At 44.8% G+C, this 15,678-nt stretch overlaps 1 protein-coding gene across 1 annotated transcript; it reads right to left on the reverse strand.

Moving 5' to 3' along the window:
* Nucleotides 1–1,574: 1,574 nt before the first annotated feature.
* Nucleotides 1,575–13,218, reverse strand: DXO (decapping exoribonuclease). Its single transcript, XM_058172801.1, has 7 exons — nucleotides 13,054–13,218; nucleotides 11,703–12,092; nucleotides 10,859–11,088; nucleotides 8,814–9,033; nucleotides 5,455–5,590; nucleotides 3,833–3,927; nucleotides 1,575–1,973 (listed from the first exon to the last, which is right to left on the reverse strand). The coding sequence occupies exons 2-7, from the start codon at nucleotides 12,077–12,079 to the stop codon at nucleotides 1,832–1,834; spliced, it is 1,200 nt and encodes a 399-aa protein (XP_058028784.1). The 5' UTR covers nucleotides 12,080–12,092; nucleotides 13,054–13,218; the 3' UTR covers nucleotides 1,575–1,831.
* Nucleotides 13,219–15,678: the final 2,460 nt, after the last annotated feature.

Consider the following 15,678-nt stretch of genomic DNA (forward strand, 5'->3'; position numbering starts at 1 on the left):
GTTGTTCCTTGATTAGGGCATTGTTTTCTGCTTATTTGTCTGGTGTTAATCTCTGCTTATCTTTGTACGGATTGCTGGAGAGGATGCGTTCTGGTCTTTTTTGTTTCCTTCTCAGGTTTTTGTTCTTCCTCTCTCTTGAATGGTCATAAATGTGGCTTATGTTTATCTCTCTATTGGTGGCTGATCCAATTCTCAGTCATCCAGGTCATGGTTGTCCCAAAGGTGCTTTTTCAGGAGGCAACTGGACTTTGTTTTTTCTTTTGAAGACGTTTCACTTCTCATCCAAGAAGCTTCTTCAGCTCTAACAGGATGGTGAGGAATGGAAGGATTTATATTCCTTGCAGACAAGCTGGTCATTTGCATCCTTTTAGGATGGTCATTGAAGCACTTGGAGGTTTATCTGTGTCCTCAGGGTCACCTGACTAAGAACCAGGAGCACTACTCAGGTGACCTTGAGGATAGAGATAAACCTTGAGGTGGCCTCAGCGTCTCTCCAAAAAGGTAAGGGGCCGGATAGCTCAGGCTGTAAGGCCTGTTATTAAGAACACAGAAGCCTGCAATTACTGCAGGTTCAAGCCCAGCCCAAGGTTGACTCAGCCTTCCATCCTTTATAAGGTAGGTAAAATGAGGACCCAGATTGTTGGGGGGGCAATAAGTTGACTTTGTAAAAAATATACAAATAGAATGAGACTATTGCCTTATACACTGTAAGCCGCCCTGAGTCTTCGGAGAAGGGCGGGGTATAAATGTAAAAAAACAAAAAAACAAGAATGCAAACGACCAGCTGTCTGCAAGGAATATAAATCCTTCCACTCCCCTCCATCCAGTCAGAGCTGAAGAAGCTTCTTGGATGAGAAGGGAAATATCTTCAAAAAGAAAAAGCAAGAAAGTCCAGTCGTCTCCTGAAAAAAAACAAAAAGCACTTATGTTAAATGTGATCCAATTAGGGATCGCCTCACGCTAAAGATAATGTAAAAACTCCAGATGACCATTAACATAACATAACATCAGAGTTGGAAGGGACCTTGGAGGCCTTCTAGTCCAACCCCCTGCCCAGGCAGGAAACCCTACACCATCTCAGTCAGATGGTTATCCAACATTTTCTTAAAAATTTCAAGTGTTGGAGCATTCACAACTTCTGAAGGCAAATCGTTCCATTTATTAATTGTTCTAACTGTCAGGAAATTTCTCCTTAGTTCTAAGTTGCTTCTTTCTTTGATCAGTTTCCACCCATTGCTTCTTGTTCTACCCTCAGGTGCTTTGGAGAACAGCCCGACTCCCTCTTCTTTGTGGCAGCCCCTGAGATATTGGAACACAGCTATCATGTCTCCCCTAGTCCTTCTTTTTGTTAAACTAGACATACCCAGTTCCTGCAACCGTTCTTCATATGTTTTAGCCTCCAGTCCCCTAATCATCTTTGTTGCTCTTCTCTGCACTCTTTCTAATCTGCACTCTTTCTAATGTGTGCCCCAAATTACCCATAACTGGCTGAGGCACATCCAGAGCTCATCCCTTCTCAAACCATCTCACTTCAAGTAGGCTTCAATCAACAAAAGGACAATCTTAGTTCATGACACATTTGCTCCTTCCTTTATTGCTTGTAAGCGACAGAGGGCATGTTGCAGAAGCACCTATAGGAAACGATGGGCAAGCAGTGGGTTTTTTCCCCCTTCCTTGGTTGTCCCAGCAGTGCCATCGTTCCGTCTTCCCGTTCTCCAAGTGGTAGGAGACTGGCTGGCTTCTTGGGGCCTGTTTTCTGTCCATCGCCCACCTTGGCCCGCAAGATGCAGCAGCTCCTAGCTCCGAAAAATCGAGCTTGGCTTCCAGTGCCTCAGTCTGGAAGTCCTGACGTGGGGGGCTTCTCTGCATTCAGAGCTTCCACGTACCAGTCGGGCAGGAAACAGTACTGGGAATCCCGATGCACTGTGAAGGAAACCGGCTGCCCTGGGTTCCAGGCAAAGAGATGAACCAACCTGGAAGAGAGAAAAGAAGCGGCGAACTTGTGAGAGCAAGTGTTGTGACCCAGGTTCCTGGACTCGGACTCCTGGACTCGGATGATTCAGAAAGTGAGGGAGAAGAGCTGGCAAGGCCTGCTTCTCCTGGGCCCTCTCCCTCCCTGGCACCCACCCAAAGGGAGGAGGAGGGGCCGGCAAGACCTGATTCTCCCGGGCCTTCTTCTGATTTGGCAATGCCCCAAGAACAGTTTTGGCTTGATGCAAGACTGCGCAGATGTGACCGGCGCGGGCAGCAGAAGAGGCATTGGGACAAAGCCAAAGAATGATGAGTCATGCAGTGACATCTACAGAGGCTATAAAAGCAGTAGGCGGAACTTCCTGGCTTTTTGTCTTGGACAAAGCAGTGAATTTGCACGGGCAAACTGTATCAATGGAGGGAAGAATATATTCGTGAGTAACTATGGCCTTATCTATAATTTGGCAGGCCCGTGGGTAGACGTGGCCAGAACATTCATCTATATAAATAAATTAGAAAAGAAGTCCTTTGACTGACTCTTTGTTGGGAGTATTGGGGGAGGGAAACAGAACAGCAGGGCAGCAAACGTTCCGTTCCCTGAGAAATAATTCCCATCGTCCCTCACCACGATTGCAGAACCTAGAATTGCTGGTCTTACTCTTTTAATGATCAGCTTCGGACACCTCGCTGATGTTGCTGACATCTTCTACCACAGTGATGGCTAACCGTTTTGCCATTGTGGGCCAAAAGTGGGGGGAGCGCGGAGGGTTGCGGGTGCATGTGCCCACACCCAAAATTCAATGCGCCCTGCCCCCCCGCATGACCCCCCCACGCTCCCCCACTTTTGGCATGTGGTGGCATGGTGGGCCCGGTAGACCTGTTTTTTGCCCTCCCTAGGCTCCAGAGACTTTTGGAGCCTGGGGAGGGCGAAAATGGCCTTTCCCACCTCCCCCAGAGGCCCTCCGGAGGCCAGAAACAACCAGTTTCCCAACTTCTGGTGGGTCCGGAAGGCCCAAAAATCAGGTGGCATGCACGTGCACGCTGGAGCTGAGCTAGGGCAATGCTCGCATGCCCACAGATATGGCTCTGCGTGCCACCTGTGGCACGCGTGCCATAGGTTTGCCATCATGGTTCTACCATGTTTCCCCTGAAAATAGGACCTACCTCCAAAATAAGCCCTAGCTTGATTTTTAATCGTGCTTAAAGCCCTAATCCAAAAATAAGCCCTAGTGAAGGGGGGGATTTGTGGGGCCAGCACAGGAGGCAGCGAGCGCACACAGGCCGATAGTGTTAGTAGGCAGAGGCAGAGGGAAGCACGCGATCTGGATGCACCGCAGGAGCCACGGGAAAGCCGAGAGTGGACTGGAATGGGCTGGCGGCCATGGGAGGCTCGTCTTCTCGTCTTGCCTGTGTGGCGCATCAGGATCACCTGCCTTCTTCCTCCGTCTGCTGCTTGGACAAGGAATCAACTCACCTGCACTGTACGGGCTGTGCAGCCCCAGAGTGCGCCAACCAAGGGACCTGCGAGTTGAAGCTGCTGCCAGATACCGTCGGTCTGCATGTGCTTGCTGCCTCTTGTGTGCATGCTGGGGGATGGGGCGCCCAACTGGGCTGATCATCCTGAAATCATGTTTCCTCAAAATAAGTCCTAGTGCTTATTTTGCAGCCCCTCCAAAAATATAAGATTGGGTCTTATTTTCGGGGAAACACGACAGCATCCCTTGTCATTGGCCACACGCCAATTGTGGTTGCTAGGAGTTACCAATCAGCAGCTTCCAGAGGCCCTCCGGCTCCATTTCTTGATCTAGTCAACTCTAGTCAACTGCTTCCTGCCAGGTGTGTCAAAATGACGACTACTCACTTGGGATTGTCTTCTGTCACCACCGTCTTCAAAAAGGCTAGAAAAGCAGCACAGAAATTCATACACACAGCTGGCTTCCAACAGCCTGGATCGTCCTGTCAGAGTAGGGAAGAAATTGTAACTTAGAAATAATTGGGGCTTTTATTTTGAGGCATATATGCAACCAAGTATATAAATATATATATATTAGCCATGATTCATCTGTTCTTTGAATTAATGACCTTTCCTTGGTCAGGAGAGCAATGATAAGTTTCTGTTTAGACCAGCGTTACTCATTCTTGACCACTTGAAGATGCGTGGACTTCAAGTCCCAGAATTCCCCAGCCAGCATGGTTGGCTGGGGAATTCTGGGAGTTAAAATCCACACATCCTAAAATTGCCAAGATTGAGAAACACCGGTTTAAACCATCAAGAAAGTTACGAGTAACCCATAAGACAGAGACACTCTTAACTCTTAGATCTACAGATAAAATTGGAGGAGGAGGAGGACAGCCTGAAAAGAGAAGTGCTGGAGAAACCCTATGTTCTAGTCCCACCTGAGGCACGAAAGTGGATTGTATAACTTTGGGTCAGTACCTTTCTCTTAGGCCCAACTCACCTGACAAGGTTGTTGTTATGGGGAAAACTGATGGAAGAAATGTTAGGCAAGTTTGCCGCTTATTTTGTTATTTATAAAAAAATAATAAAGATGGGATATGAATAAATAAAATGGATCAAATGGGAGAATTCCACACTGGAGGTGGCTGCTAGATTTATGACAGACTCCCCCTCCCCCCACTTTGCTCTCCATCGATCCTTCGTTTTGGTTATCATATTGTATTTATTCGTTGTATTTCTTTGCCATTGCTTAATTTATTGCCCTATTATGTTACTCCTCTCTACACAGCTTTCCTCCTTTTTACTATTGTAAGCCACATAAAATAGCCCCACAACAAGATAGGCAATCAATCAATCAATCAAACAATGGAAAAAGAAACAAGAACAATGGGAAAAAGGCATGACAAGGGACAAAGTCCAATAAGAACACAACACAACAAAACCGCAAAGATATATCCAGCATTTTTAAGATGTTTAGTAGAATCAATGTCGGCTGCATTAGAGAAGCCAACAGATAGTCCTCGAATTACGACTATAATGGAACCCAGAATTTATGTTGCTAATTTGTTAAGTGAGCTTTACCCCAGTTTATGACTTTTCTTGCCACGTTTGTTAAGTGTATCACTGCAGTTGTGGAATTAGTCACACGGCTGTTAAGTGAATCTGGCTTCCCCATTGTCTTTGCTTATCAGAAGGTCACAAAAGGGGGTCCCACGACCCTGGGACACTGCAACCGTCATAAATATGAGACAGTTATCAAGCATCCGAAGGTGACCATGGGAACACTGCAACTGTTGTGTGAAAAACGGTCACAAGTCAAAACTTTTCAGGGCTGTTGTAATTTTGAACGGTCACCAAATGTAAGTCAAGGACTACCTGTATGTATTGGGCAACTTGTAATTCAGGGGCGTGCAAGACTTGTAAGAAAAAAACAACGGTGTGGCTTTGACAGTGTGGCTGCAGCCGCCATCTTGGTATTTTGGATCCTATGGATTCGTGGGGCTCTTTCCCAAGGTTAAACTTACCCGAATGAGTTTGAATATTTTCATAGTCTCAAAAGTTTCCAGCTCCACAACTGAGCCATCGGACCCTCGATAACCTGCCACAATCCGGGACACCCCGGGAAGAAAAGACTGGGCCCACCACTTGATTATCTTGTGCCTGAAAACAAAGAAAAGAAGGCAGATGATTGTAATGAACGTATATCTGCATTTAAATGAATTACTGAATTTCCATTCAGTCAGCTGGAAAGTGCTTCGTTTCCTTTTTTGTTTGTTTGTTTGTTTTACATTTATACCCCGCCCTTCTCCGAAGACTCAGGGCGGCTTACAATGTATAAGGCAATAGTCTCATTCTATTTGTATATTTTTTACAAAGTCAACTTATTGCCTCCCCAACAATCTGGGTCCTCATTTTACCTACCTTATAAAGGGTGGAAGGCTGAGTCAACCTTGGGCCGGGCTCGAACCTGCAGTAATTGCAGGCTTTATGTTCTAATAACAGGCTTCTCTATTGCCTGAGCTATCCCGGCCCCTTGGGAAGTGAGCCGAAGAATCGATTAATCATGGTTTTAATTTTGGAAAAATAAACCACAATTTGGAACTGCAGCCTGTTGTTGGCTTACAGACTATAGCAGGGGTCTCCAACCTTGAAGCAAAGCTGGCTGAGGAATTCTGGGAGTTGAAGTCCACAAGTTTTAAAGTTGCCAAGGGTGGAGACCCCTGGACTACAGGGTAGTCCTCGACGTACGAGCACAACAGAGCCCAGAATTTATGTTGCCTAAGGGAGAAATTTGTTAAGTGTTGACCTGAAACTGAAATACTTTGGCCCCCTAATGAGAAGGAAGGACTCCCTGGAGAAGAGCCTAATGCTGGGAAAGATTGAGGGCAAAAGAAGAAAGGGACAGCAGAGAACGAGGTGGCTGGATGGAGTCACTGAAGCAGTCGGCTTGAGCTTAAATGGACTCCAGAGGATGGTAGAGGACAGGAAGGCCTGGAGGAACATTGTCCATGGGGTTGCGATGGGTCGGACACGACTTTACAACTAGCTACAACAACAACAAAGTGCTGACCCATTTTACGACTGTTCTTGCCCCTTTTGTTAAGTGAATCGCTGCACTTGTTAAATTAGCATCGTGGTTGTTAAGCAGATCCGGTTTCCCCCTGGACTTTGCTTGTCAGAAGGTCGACAAAGGGGATCACATGACTCTGGGACACTGCAAACCGTTATAAACACGAGTCAGTTGCCAAGCCTCCGAATATAAATCACATAATCATGCTGCAACGGTCGTTAAGTGTGAAAAATGATCATAAGTCACTTTTTTCAATGCGGCTGTAACTTCGAACGGTCACTAAACAAACTGTTTGTAAGTCGAGGGCAACCTGTTGTTGCTTTAAAACCACGTGAACTGGCTGCTCCTTCCAACAGAGCAAGATTTCTCTTTCCTAATCTGCCATAATCCGAACATTTTTGCAATTCCTCTCTCATTGTCTCCTACTAGTATATGTCATGGAATTGCGCAGCAAATGTGAAGTCAGAGACGCTGACACAAATGTGGTTTTTATATAAATAAATACGTTTTAAACCGCTTAGAGAGGATCATAAAGCACTGTGAAGCGGTATATACTGCAAGTCTAAGTGCTATTGCTTTTTTACATCAATATGTACAGCAGATATGATAGTCAGGATCACAAAGCATACAGGTCACTCAGAAAGAAAAGGCAGGAAAATCGGGAAACTCCCCCTCCACACCAACCAATCACAGTGCAGATTGCCTCACGTAGGAGCCAGCGCTTTCCAACCAACCAAACACAACTGTGTGTTTGGCTCACTGCACAACCACACACACACGCACCTCTGCTCCAGCTATTAAATTTAAATATCTTAACAATATTAACTATTCTCTGGGCGATGCAATTTGGGTCACCGGATTAGGGAACTCTGGCAAAAAAACACCTTAGGGCATGGCATGCAGGTAGTCCTCGCTCAGTGACCATTTGAGGTTATGACAGCCTCACCCTGGAGTTCCGATAGCGACACCCCTTCCCTCAGTCCCATGACTGCATTTTGGTTGCCTGGCAACCAGCTCAGCTTTCTGGCCAGTTGCAGTATTCCATGGTCCACGATAAGAGTTACAATTTTTTTTCCCCCAGAAATCAGCTGAAATTGACTATATCGACAGCATACAAGGAAAACCAGATGAAAATGTTTCATAGATGGCATCTTCCGCCAGCTAGAATAGCAAAGATGTTCCCTAGTAACTCATCGAAGTGTTGGAAGTGTAAGAGTAACTACGGAACGTATTATATTAACGACCCGCCAAACATGCTGTTAATGGTGGTCCTTGTTTACCGACCATTCGAGGACTGTTTGACGTTTATGTTGACGTTTATGATAATTTTTTTTTTTATTTGAATTTATATCCCGCCCTTCTCCAAAGACTCAGGGCGGCTTACATTGTGTTAAGCAATAGTCTTCATCCATTTGTATATTATATACAAAGTCAACTTTTATTGCCCCCAACAATCTGGTCCTCATTTTACCTACCTTATAAAGGATGGAAGGCTGAGTCAACCTTGGGCCTGGTGGGACTTGAACTTGCAGTAATTGCAAGCAGCTGTATTAATAACAGACTGCATTAGTCTGTTGAGCCACCAGAGGCTCTAATAATGCTAAAGAGATAATGTTATGGTCCATTTGTGACCTTCAGAGTTTCCCTCAGTCATGTCACCGCCATGGCAGTCAGAACCTGCTGTCCTGTGCCTGGCCTGTATTTGTTTCCCTTTCCACACCACCCAAGCAGAATAGATTGGAGAGAAAGGGAGTGCAAGAGAGTAAGCTGTTGGATCTTCTTGAGCGTCGGCAGCCTGGGGCTAGGAATTGGATTTTGTTAAGAAAGTAAATAAGCCAAACACCAAACTAGCATAAATGTGGTTGGGCATGCTGTGTAAACCCAGCCCCAATGGACTGGTGGCAGCTGCAAATTCGCCAGATTTTTAATCAAACCAGGATTGGAGCTGAGCAAGGTCTAGGAAACCACTCATCTCCTCCCCTACTGATTCAAATCCCAAGGAGCCAACCAGAACAACTATTCCGGTAGATGTTCCCACAGTCTATGGGTCTACTGCGGAAGATTTGAGCCGCATACTACTTTATTTCCACTGGCAGTAGTCCATCTCGCTTCCTTCTCATTGCCAAACTGAAATTCCGGACTTCGGCTGTTTTTCTAGGCTTGCCACTTTGTGCCAATTGCCACTTTCCTCCCCCAACCAAGGAACCAGCCGAGAAGGGATGGCTGTGTGAACAGATCTAGCTGGAGAGTACAAAAAGGGGGACAGGCGCCAGCATCAAGAAGGAAACACAATTTTGAGTCCTCCTTCCTCACCTGTAGAAACTTCTCCTCTGAGCAGGGCTCTGCATGACTTTGCTAGTCTTCAGCTCCACGTAGCAACTGGGTGGCTCCGGCGAAGGGCTCCGAGGATCAGTGCAATCTACCTCTCCAGAGAAGAGAAGCGAGTGACTTCCCAGGCGGGACCGAATCACTGTGCAGAAAGCTTCATTTGTGTTCACTACTCCAGTTGGATCAGGAATCCCATCGGGAGTATCTGAAGAAGAAGGAGAAGATGGTTCACTTCCTGGAAGTTATCTAAGCTCATTCCTTCAAGAAGCTCTACAGGCAATCGTCCACTTACTACCCCAATTGGAACTGGAACTTCTGTCATAAGATGAGTCAGACATGATTTTAGAACCATTTTTATGATGTCGGTAAACAAATCATCATGGTTATTAAGTGAACCCCACAGTCGTAAGTGCAAATCCATTCTTTTGGATAGTTTTTGCTGGAAACTTGCAAAAAAAAAATTGCAAATCAGGATCACATGATCACAAAACAATATTATCGATTGTAAATTGCTGCCCAAATTGCAATCGCATGAACATAGGGTTGGTAGGATGGCCATAAGTGCAAGGACCAATCATATTGTAATGGGGCTCCCCTTGAGGTCCACCGGAGGCTTCAGTTAGTCCAGAATGCAGCTGCGCGGGTGATAGAGGGAGCTTCGCGTAGCTCCCGTGTAACACCGCTCCTGCGCAGACTGCACTGGCTACCTGTGGCCTTTCAGGTGCACTTTAAAGTTTTGGTCACTACCTTTAAAGCGCTCCATGGCTTAGGGCCTGGGTACTTACGGGACCGCCTGCTGTTACCGCATGCCTCCCACCAACCCGTACGCTCTCACAGAGAGGGACTTCTCAGGGTGCCGTCCGCCAAGCAATGTCGGCTGGCGGCCCCCAGGGGAAGGTCCTTCTCTGTGGGGGCTCCCACACTCTGGAACGAACTTCCCCCGGGTTTACGCCAAATACCTGACCTTCGGACCTTCCGCCGCGAATTGAAAACACATTTATTTATTCGCGCGGGGCTGGCTTAAATTTTATTGGTTTTAAATTTTCTATTATTAATTTTAAGGGGTTTTTTAGTTTTATATATTTTAAAGTTTTTAGGCCAATTCTCTAATAAGTTTTTTAATCTGTATTTTAATTGTATATTGTACCGTTTGTTTTACCTTGGCTGTACACCGCCCTGAGTCCTTCGGGAGAAGGGCGGTATAAAAATCGAATAAATAATAATAATAATAATAATAATAATAATAAGTGTGAAGACCAGACTGTCATCAGTGGAACTCATGAACCCAACAAAAGCAGGCACTTTCAGGAACTTTGAAATCCCCAAAACAAAACTTTATTGAGTACATCATCTCGGCACTGAAAAAAGCAAAACCAGCTCTAACTTTTCCGGTGCAAAGCTGCATGGTTAAAGAATAGCTTTCTCCCCTCCTCCCATTGGATGAGTCACACTGTCCAGTTATGAATCGTTCTTTTGTTTTAAGAACGGTTCATGTCTTGGCCGACACCTGCAGAAGTGTCCCTGGTGGGTGCTTGGCTCTCACGGTTGAAGTCTGGAGCCTTCGTAGTCCACCTTCCCCTGCCCTCCCCCCCCCCTCAGTTCTTTGGCAAGTTGAAAAGCAGTAACATTCACAGGAAGCATAAGCAAATTCAATCTTGCACTGACGTTTTCAGCAGCTGTTGTAACTTTGAACGGTCACCAAATAAATGGTCACAAGTTAAGGACCGCCTGTAGCATCAAATAAACATGGCATTGCATCATTGCAGCCATTCGGTCAATCATTAGCTGGATTAACTGATTAATATCCATTTCCACAAAAAGTGTCTCACAGTTTCTTCCAGATTTTTTTTTTTCTGAGTTTGGCTACCACGGCCGTCCTCCTACATTGCCTGCATCATTCCCAATTATTCAAACGCTCTGAAAAGGTCAGCAGCCACCAGCTCGGTTCAGCAATTGAGAAAAAAAATTTAAGCATTGCCCCTAAAGACCTGGCTTTCAATAAATAGGTGGGAGCTCTCTAGAAACCTTACCAGCGCACATATATTGCTCAAATTTATATCCCATATACATGAGCTCCTTTAGCATTTCTGAGCGCTGCTCCCGTTCTCTGCGGGCAGCCTCCGTTTCAAACTCGCTAATGTACAGGGTCCCATGGAAGAGAGTGACAGCCAGCAACCATCCCTCCCGACTCTCATATGGGGTGGTCAGCACTTTGGTGAGATGCCCCCGCCAAGTCACAAAGTCAGCATTCAGGAGCTTTCTGCAGGGGAGAGGGAGAGAGAGAGAGAGAAAGAGAAAGAGAAAAAGAAAGAGAGAAAGGGAAGAAAGAAAGAGAAAGAGAAAGAGAAATGATGATTAACCAACCGAAGAAACTAGGTCTGTCTAAATCCCAGTAGAGCCAAAGCAAGTTAACTATTTTGGAGTATGCCTTCGAGTCAGTGTTCACCTCTAGTGATTGCCTAAACTAGTCCTTACAATTTTATCGGCAAGATTTCAAAAGTAGTTTGCCTTTGAATATTAGTAGCTCGGGTTAGTGGTTATGTTATTGGTTTGAGCTCTGAGCGCGGCGATTTGGTTGCAAACGTTTCGGTCCCCATTCAAGGAGACATCTATGGTGCGCTTTGGATTGTGCTTGTCTTGGGGAACACTGGCCTTTAAATACTTTTCTGAGTCCTGGTCCAATTTCGGGTTGTGTTGTTGGCTGGCTGCACTTGTAGAGTGATAGTCCTTGGTTTTAGCAACAACACCAGCACTAATTTACATCACACGGATGGTACTTAAAACCAAAACATGGTACCTGTACCAGAAGAGACTTTCAGCCTTGCAACTGATTAAAACTCTCTCTGGCCAGCACTTCCTCTAACTCTTTCTCACCCTTTGTCCTCAGTCTGTAACTGCTTCCGGTTCTGCACAATCCATTGCAGTAGATGGTCCAGGCCTTCACGGACGCTGTCGTCTCGCTGCACGTAGCGGTCGCGGTAGCCATCACGCAAGTCAAATCCAGGGGAGGGGCCTTCGGCAGGGGGCGGAACATAGTAGCGCAGCTGACGAGCATCTCCATGGAAGCACCGCTTGGCATCTAGGGAAAAGTGTCCCATTTCAGCTGGCCGCCGGTAAAAGGGAAAAGGGGCGTCGTACAGACGAGGAGTAACCGGCAAAGTAAGGACCGCCTTGGAATCGCGCCTTGGATGCTTGACTTTGGATTCATCCTTTTGATCCTCTTGGCTGAAAGAGCTGGCAATGTGCTTCATAAGGGGTTTGTATCTAATAATAAAGAGAATGAGCATGAAACTTCTGCCTTCAGAATATACACCTGAGAAATTGTCCTTGCTTAGTGCTGCTCTGCGTTTAAGGCTAAGATGGAAAATCTCTATAGCGATTCTCAGTCATCCAGGTCAAGATGCTTTTTTTAGGAGGCAACTGGACTTCCTTGGTTTTTCTTTGAAGACATTTCGCTTCTCATCCGAGAAGCTTCTTCAGCTCTGACAGGATCCTCCACCATCCAGTCAGAGCTGAAGAAGCTTCTCGGATGAGAAGCGAAACGTCTTCAAAGGAAAAACAAGAAAGTCCAGTTGCCTCCTAAAAACAAGCACCTTTGGGACGACTAAGATGGAAAGGAACTTTTAAAACTCTAACCCAATCTTTGACATTACAAGTAGTCCTCGATTTACAACAGTTCATTTAGTGACCGTTCAACGGCACTGGAAAAAGTGACTTATGACCATTTTTCACACTTACGACCGTTGTAGTATTTCCACAGTCATGTGATCAAAAATTCAGGCACTCGGCAACTGACTCATATTTATGATAGTTGCAGCATGTGTGTGTGTGTGTATGTGAGATGTAATCATCTTTCATTACCTTCGGACAAGTAAAAGTCAATGGGGAAGCCTGATTCACTTAACACCAGGTTACTAACTTAACAAGTACAGTGATTCACTTAACAACTGTGACAAGAAAGATCATAAAATGGAATTCACTTAACAAATGTTTTGCTTGGCAACAGAAATGTGCTCATAAATTAATGTGGTCGTAAATCGAGGACTACCTGTAAAACAAAGACCTCCAAAAGTCCTGCTCCTAATCCCCCGCCCCCGGGAGCGTTTAGGAGCTGACCTCTGCCCTTTGCCCTCTGACCTGGCCTTGGATTCCTATAACGATCATCAGAAACAAGGGAAATCCCAACGGAGCCTTCCCTGTTCCTTCTTCCAAATTCCCCGCTTACCTGCCGTGACGTCACTGCCGAGCGCCGGGAATGCCTGCAGCCTCGTAGGGGTCGCACGCCTTAACGTTAAACCACCACCCTAACCCTGTCGGAGCGGCTGGTTTCCCGATCCAAAAACAAAGCCCAATTTCGCTTATTTGCTCTAAGTTGCATCATCAAAGGGCGCCAGTTAGCAGAGAAAGCCCTGCCTTTCCTTTTTCCCGGTCTCCTTCAGAGTCGTGTCATTTAAACTTACGACCACTAGATGGCAGTCGACGCTTGCTTTCTCCTTCAGGCGCCTTTAAGGGTTTCCTGTAGTTTTTCAATCTCGGCCCTTTTAAAATGAGTGACCCTCGAGACACAAAATTTCCCAGCCAGCGTGGGGAGTGGAATTCTGGGAGTTGTAGTTTAGACTTCTTAAAGGGGCCGAGGTTGAAAAACACTAGTTAACTAAACCTTCCTAATTTTTTATTTATTTATTTATTTTGTCACATCAGTATATACAATCATCAACATAAACAATAATTCATCATGAGAGAAAAAGTATATATAAGTAAAAGTATAAGTAAAAGTATGCATATAGTACTATAATGAACAGAACAATAGGACAGGAACGGTAGGCACTTTTGTACTCTTATGCACAAAAAAAGAAAAAAGAAAAAGAAAAAAGAAGCTTTTGCTTCTGTTCTGCAATCCCAGCGTGGGGATAATGGGAATTGTAGTGTGAGACATCTGGAGGACATGGGGAAGGTATTTTAATCAAATTCCTATGGAGCCTATCCTGATCCTTTTTGGAAGGTGTTGAAAATGGTATTCATGTCAATGCAGTTAATTATTGGGAGGGACAGTTAGAGTATTATTAAATTCATATTGTTTTTTAAATTACTGTTTTGTATTAGCATATATTTTTGAGCACAGTCAGTCTTGTCTGATTTTACGCTAATTCAGTGGTATAACTTAGACTGGGTAGTTGAAAAATCATTTTGGAAGAATGAAGTATTTTTTATCAGGTGTCCGTCTGGAAGATCCAGTGAGCCAGACAGAGTTGCTTCCCCTTCATTTTAAAAAAAATAAACATTTAAAAAATATGAAGTAGTTGGTTTTTTTCATATGCAATAAACCTAGACCTCACATGAATTTTTGGTCAAAAAAAGAGACGCCTCAAAATAGAAGAAAGTCCTTTTCAAAATCAGTCACTCGTGGAATAGAAAAAGCAACTTTCTCTCATTTAAGATGTGGTCCCCTCCAGCCTGCAAGACTGTTGGATAGGCTGCTCAGAAGAGAGTATTCTATTCTATTGATAATAGATCAGAGGTCTCCAACGTTGGCAACTTTAAGACTTGTGGACTTCAACTTCCAGAATTCTGAACTCTGGGAGTTGAAGTCCACAAGTCTTAAAGCTGCCAAGGTTGGAGACCTCTGTACTAGATAGCATTACACTGCTGCCACTGGAGACCCATTTAAACAGTGTTGCTTAGCATTGAGATCTCTCTAGAGTGGAAAGCAAGAGTAAAGTAGCAGGGGACACAAAACCGCTTCTTCACAGGCTAGACATTTCAAGACCAAGGACATAGAAAGAGGGTGTAGTCAAAAGCAAAAGGTAAACATGTGCACGTAGTGTAAATTTTCACTTTAAGTCTTGTTTCAACATCAGTGAGATGCTACTATCACCCAAACTTGCATGAAACTATTCTGATTGTGTGTGGTGGGGGGAAACAACCCTAATCACCAGGGAATTGTTACATATATCAGATTTAGACATCAGAAATCTGCATAATCACACCACATTGGGGCAATCTTGGCCACCATCTCAGGGCCATCCATATCTTTCCAGCCCAGAATCTGTCTTTCCTATAAGTCTAAAATCATTGTTTTTCAACCTCAGCAACTTTAAATTGGGTGGACTTCAACTCCCAGAATTCTCCAACCAGTATTCTAAAATTGCCAGGGTTGAAAAAGACTGAACAAGAAAAAAGTCAAGGAAACAATTGGCCCATTGCTGAGAGAAAGTGGCAAGAAGATGACAAGCAACAGGGAGAAAGCAGATCTACTTAACTCATATTTTGCATCTGTCTTTACACAAAAGGAAAAAACAATCCAACCTATCAAAAACAGCACTACAAAAAACAGATTAGAAACACAAGTTAAAATAGGGAAGAAAATGGTAAGTGAACACCTGTCTACCCTAGACGAGTTCAAATCACCAGGACCGGATGGATTACACCCCAAGGTTCTGAAGGAACTGGCAGACGTGATCTCAGAACCACTGAACTATATCTTTCAAAGATCCTGGAGCACAGGGGAGCTGCCAGAGGACTGGAAAAGAGCTGATGTAGTTCCCATCTTCAAAAAAGGAAAAAAAACAGATCCAGGAAACTACAGACCTATCAGTCTGACCTCAATACCGGGGAAGATTCTGGAAAAGATAATCAAGCAACGAATCACCGAACACCTAGAAGCAAACAAAGTAATAACCAAAAGCCAACATGGGTTTGTCAAAAACAGATCATGCCAGACTAATCTTATCGCATTCTTTGACAAAATGACAAAATTAGTAGACCAGAGGAATGCTGTCGATATAATTTACTTGGACTTCAGTAAAGCATTTGATAAAGTAGACCATAACCTACTACTAGATAAAGTAGA

Source organism: Ahaetulla prasina, chromosome 2 (genome assembly GCF_028640845.1).
Source record: "Ahaetulla prasina isolate Xishuangbanna chromosome 2, ASM2864084v1, whole genome shotgun sequence".
Lineage (NCBI taxonomy): Eukaryota > Metazoa > Chordata > Lepidosauria > Squamata > Colubridae > Ahaetulla > Ahaetulla prasina.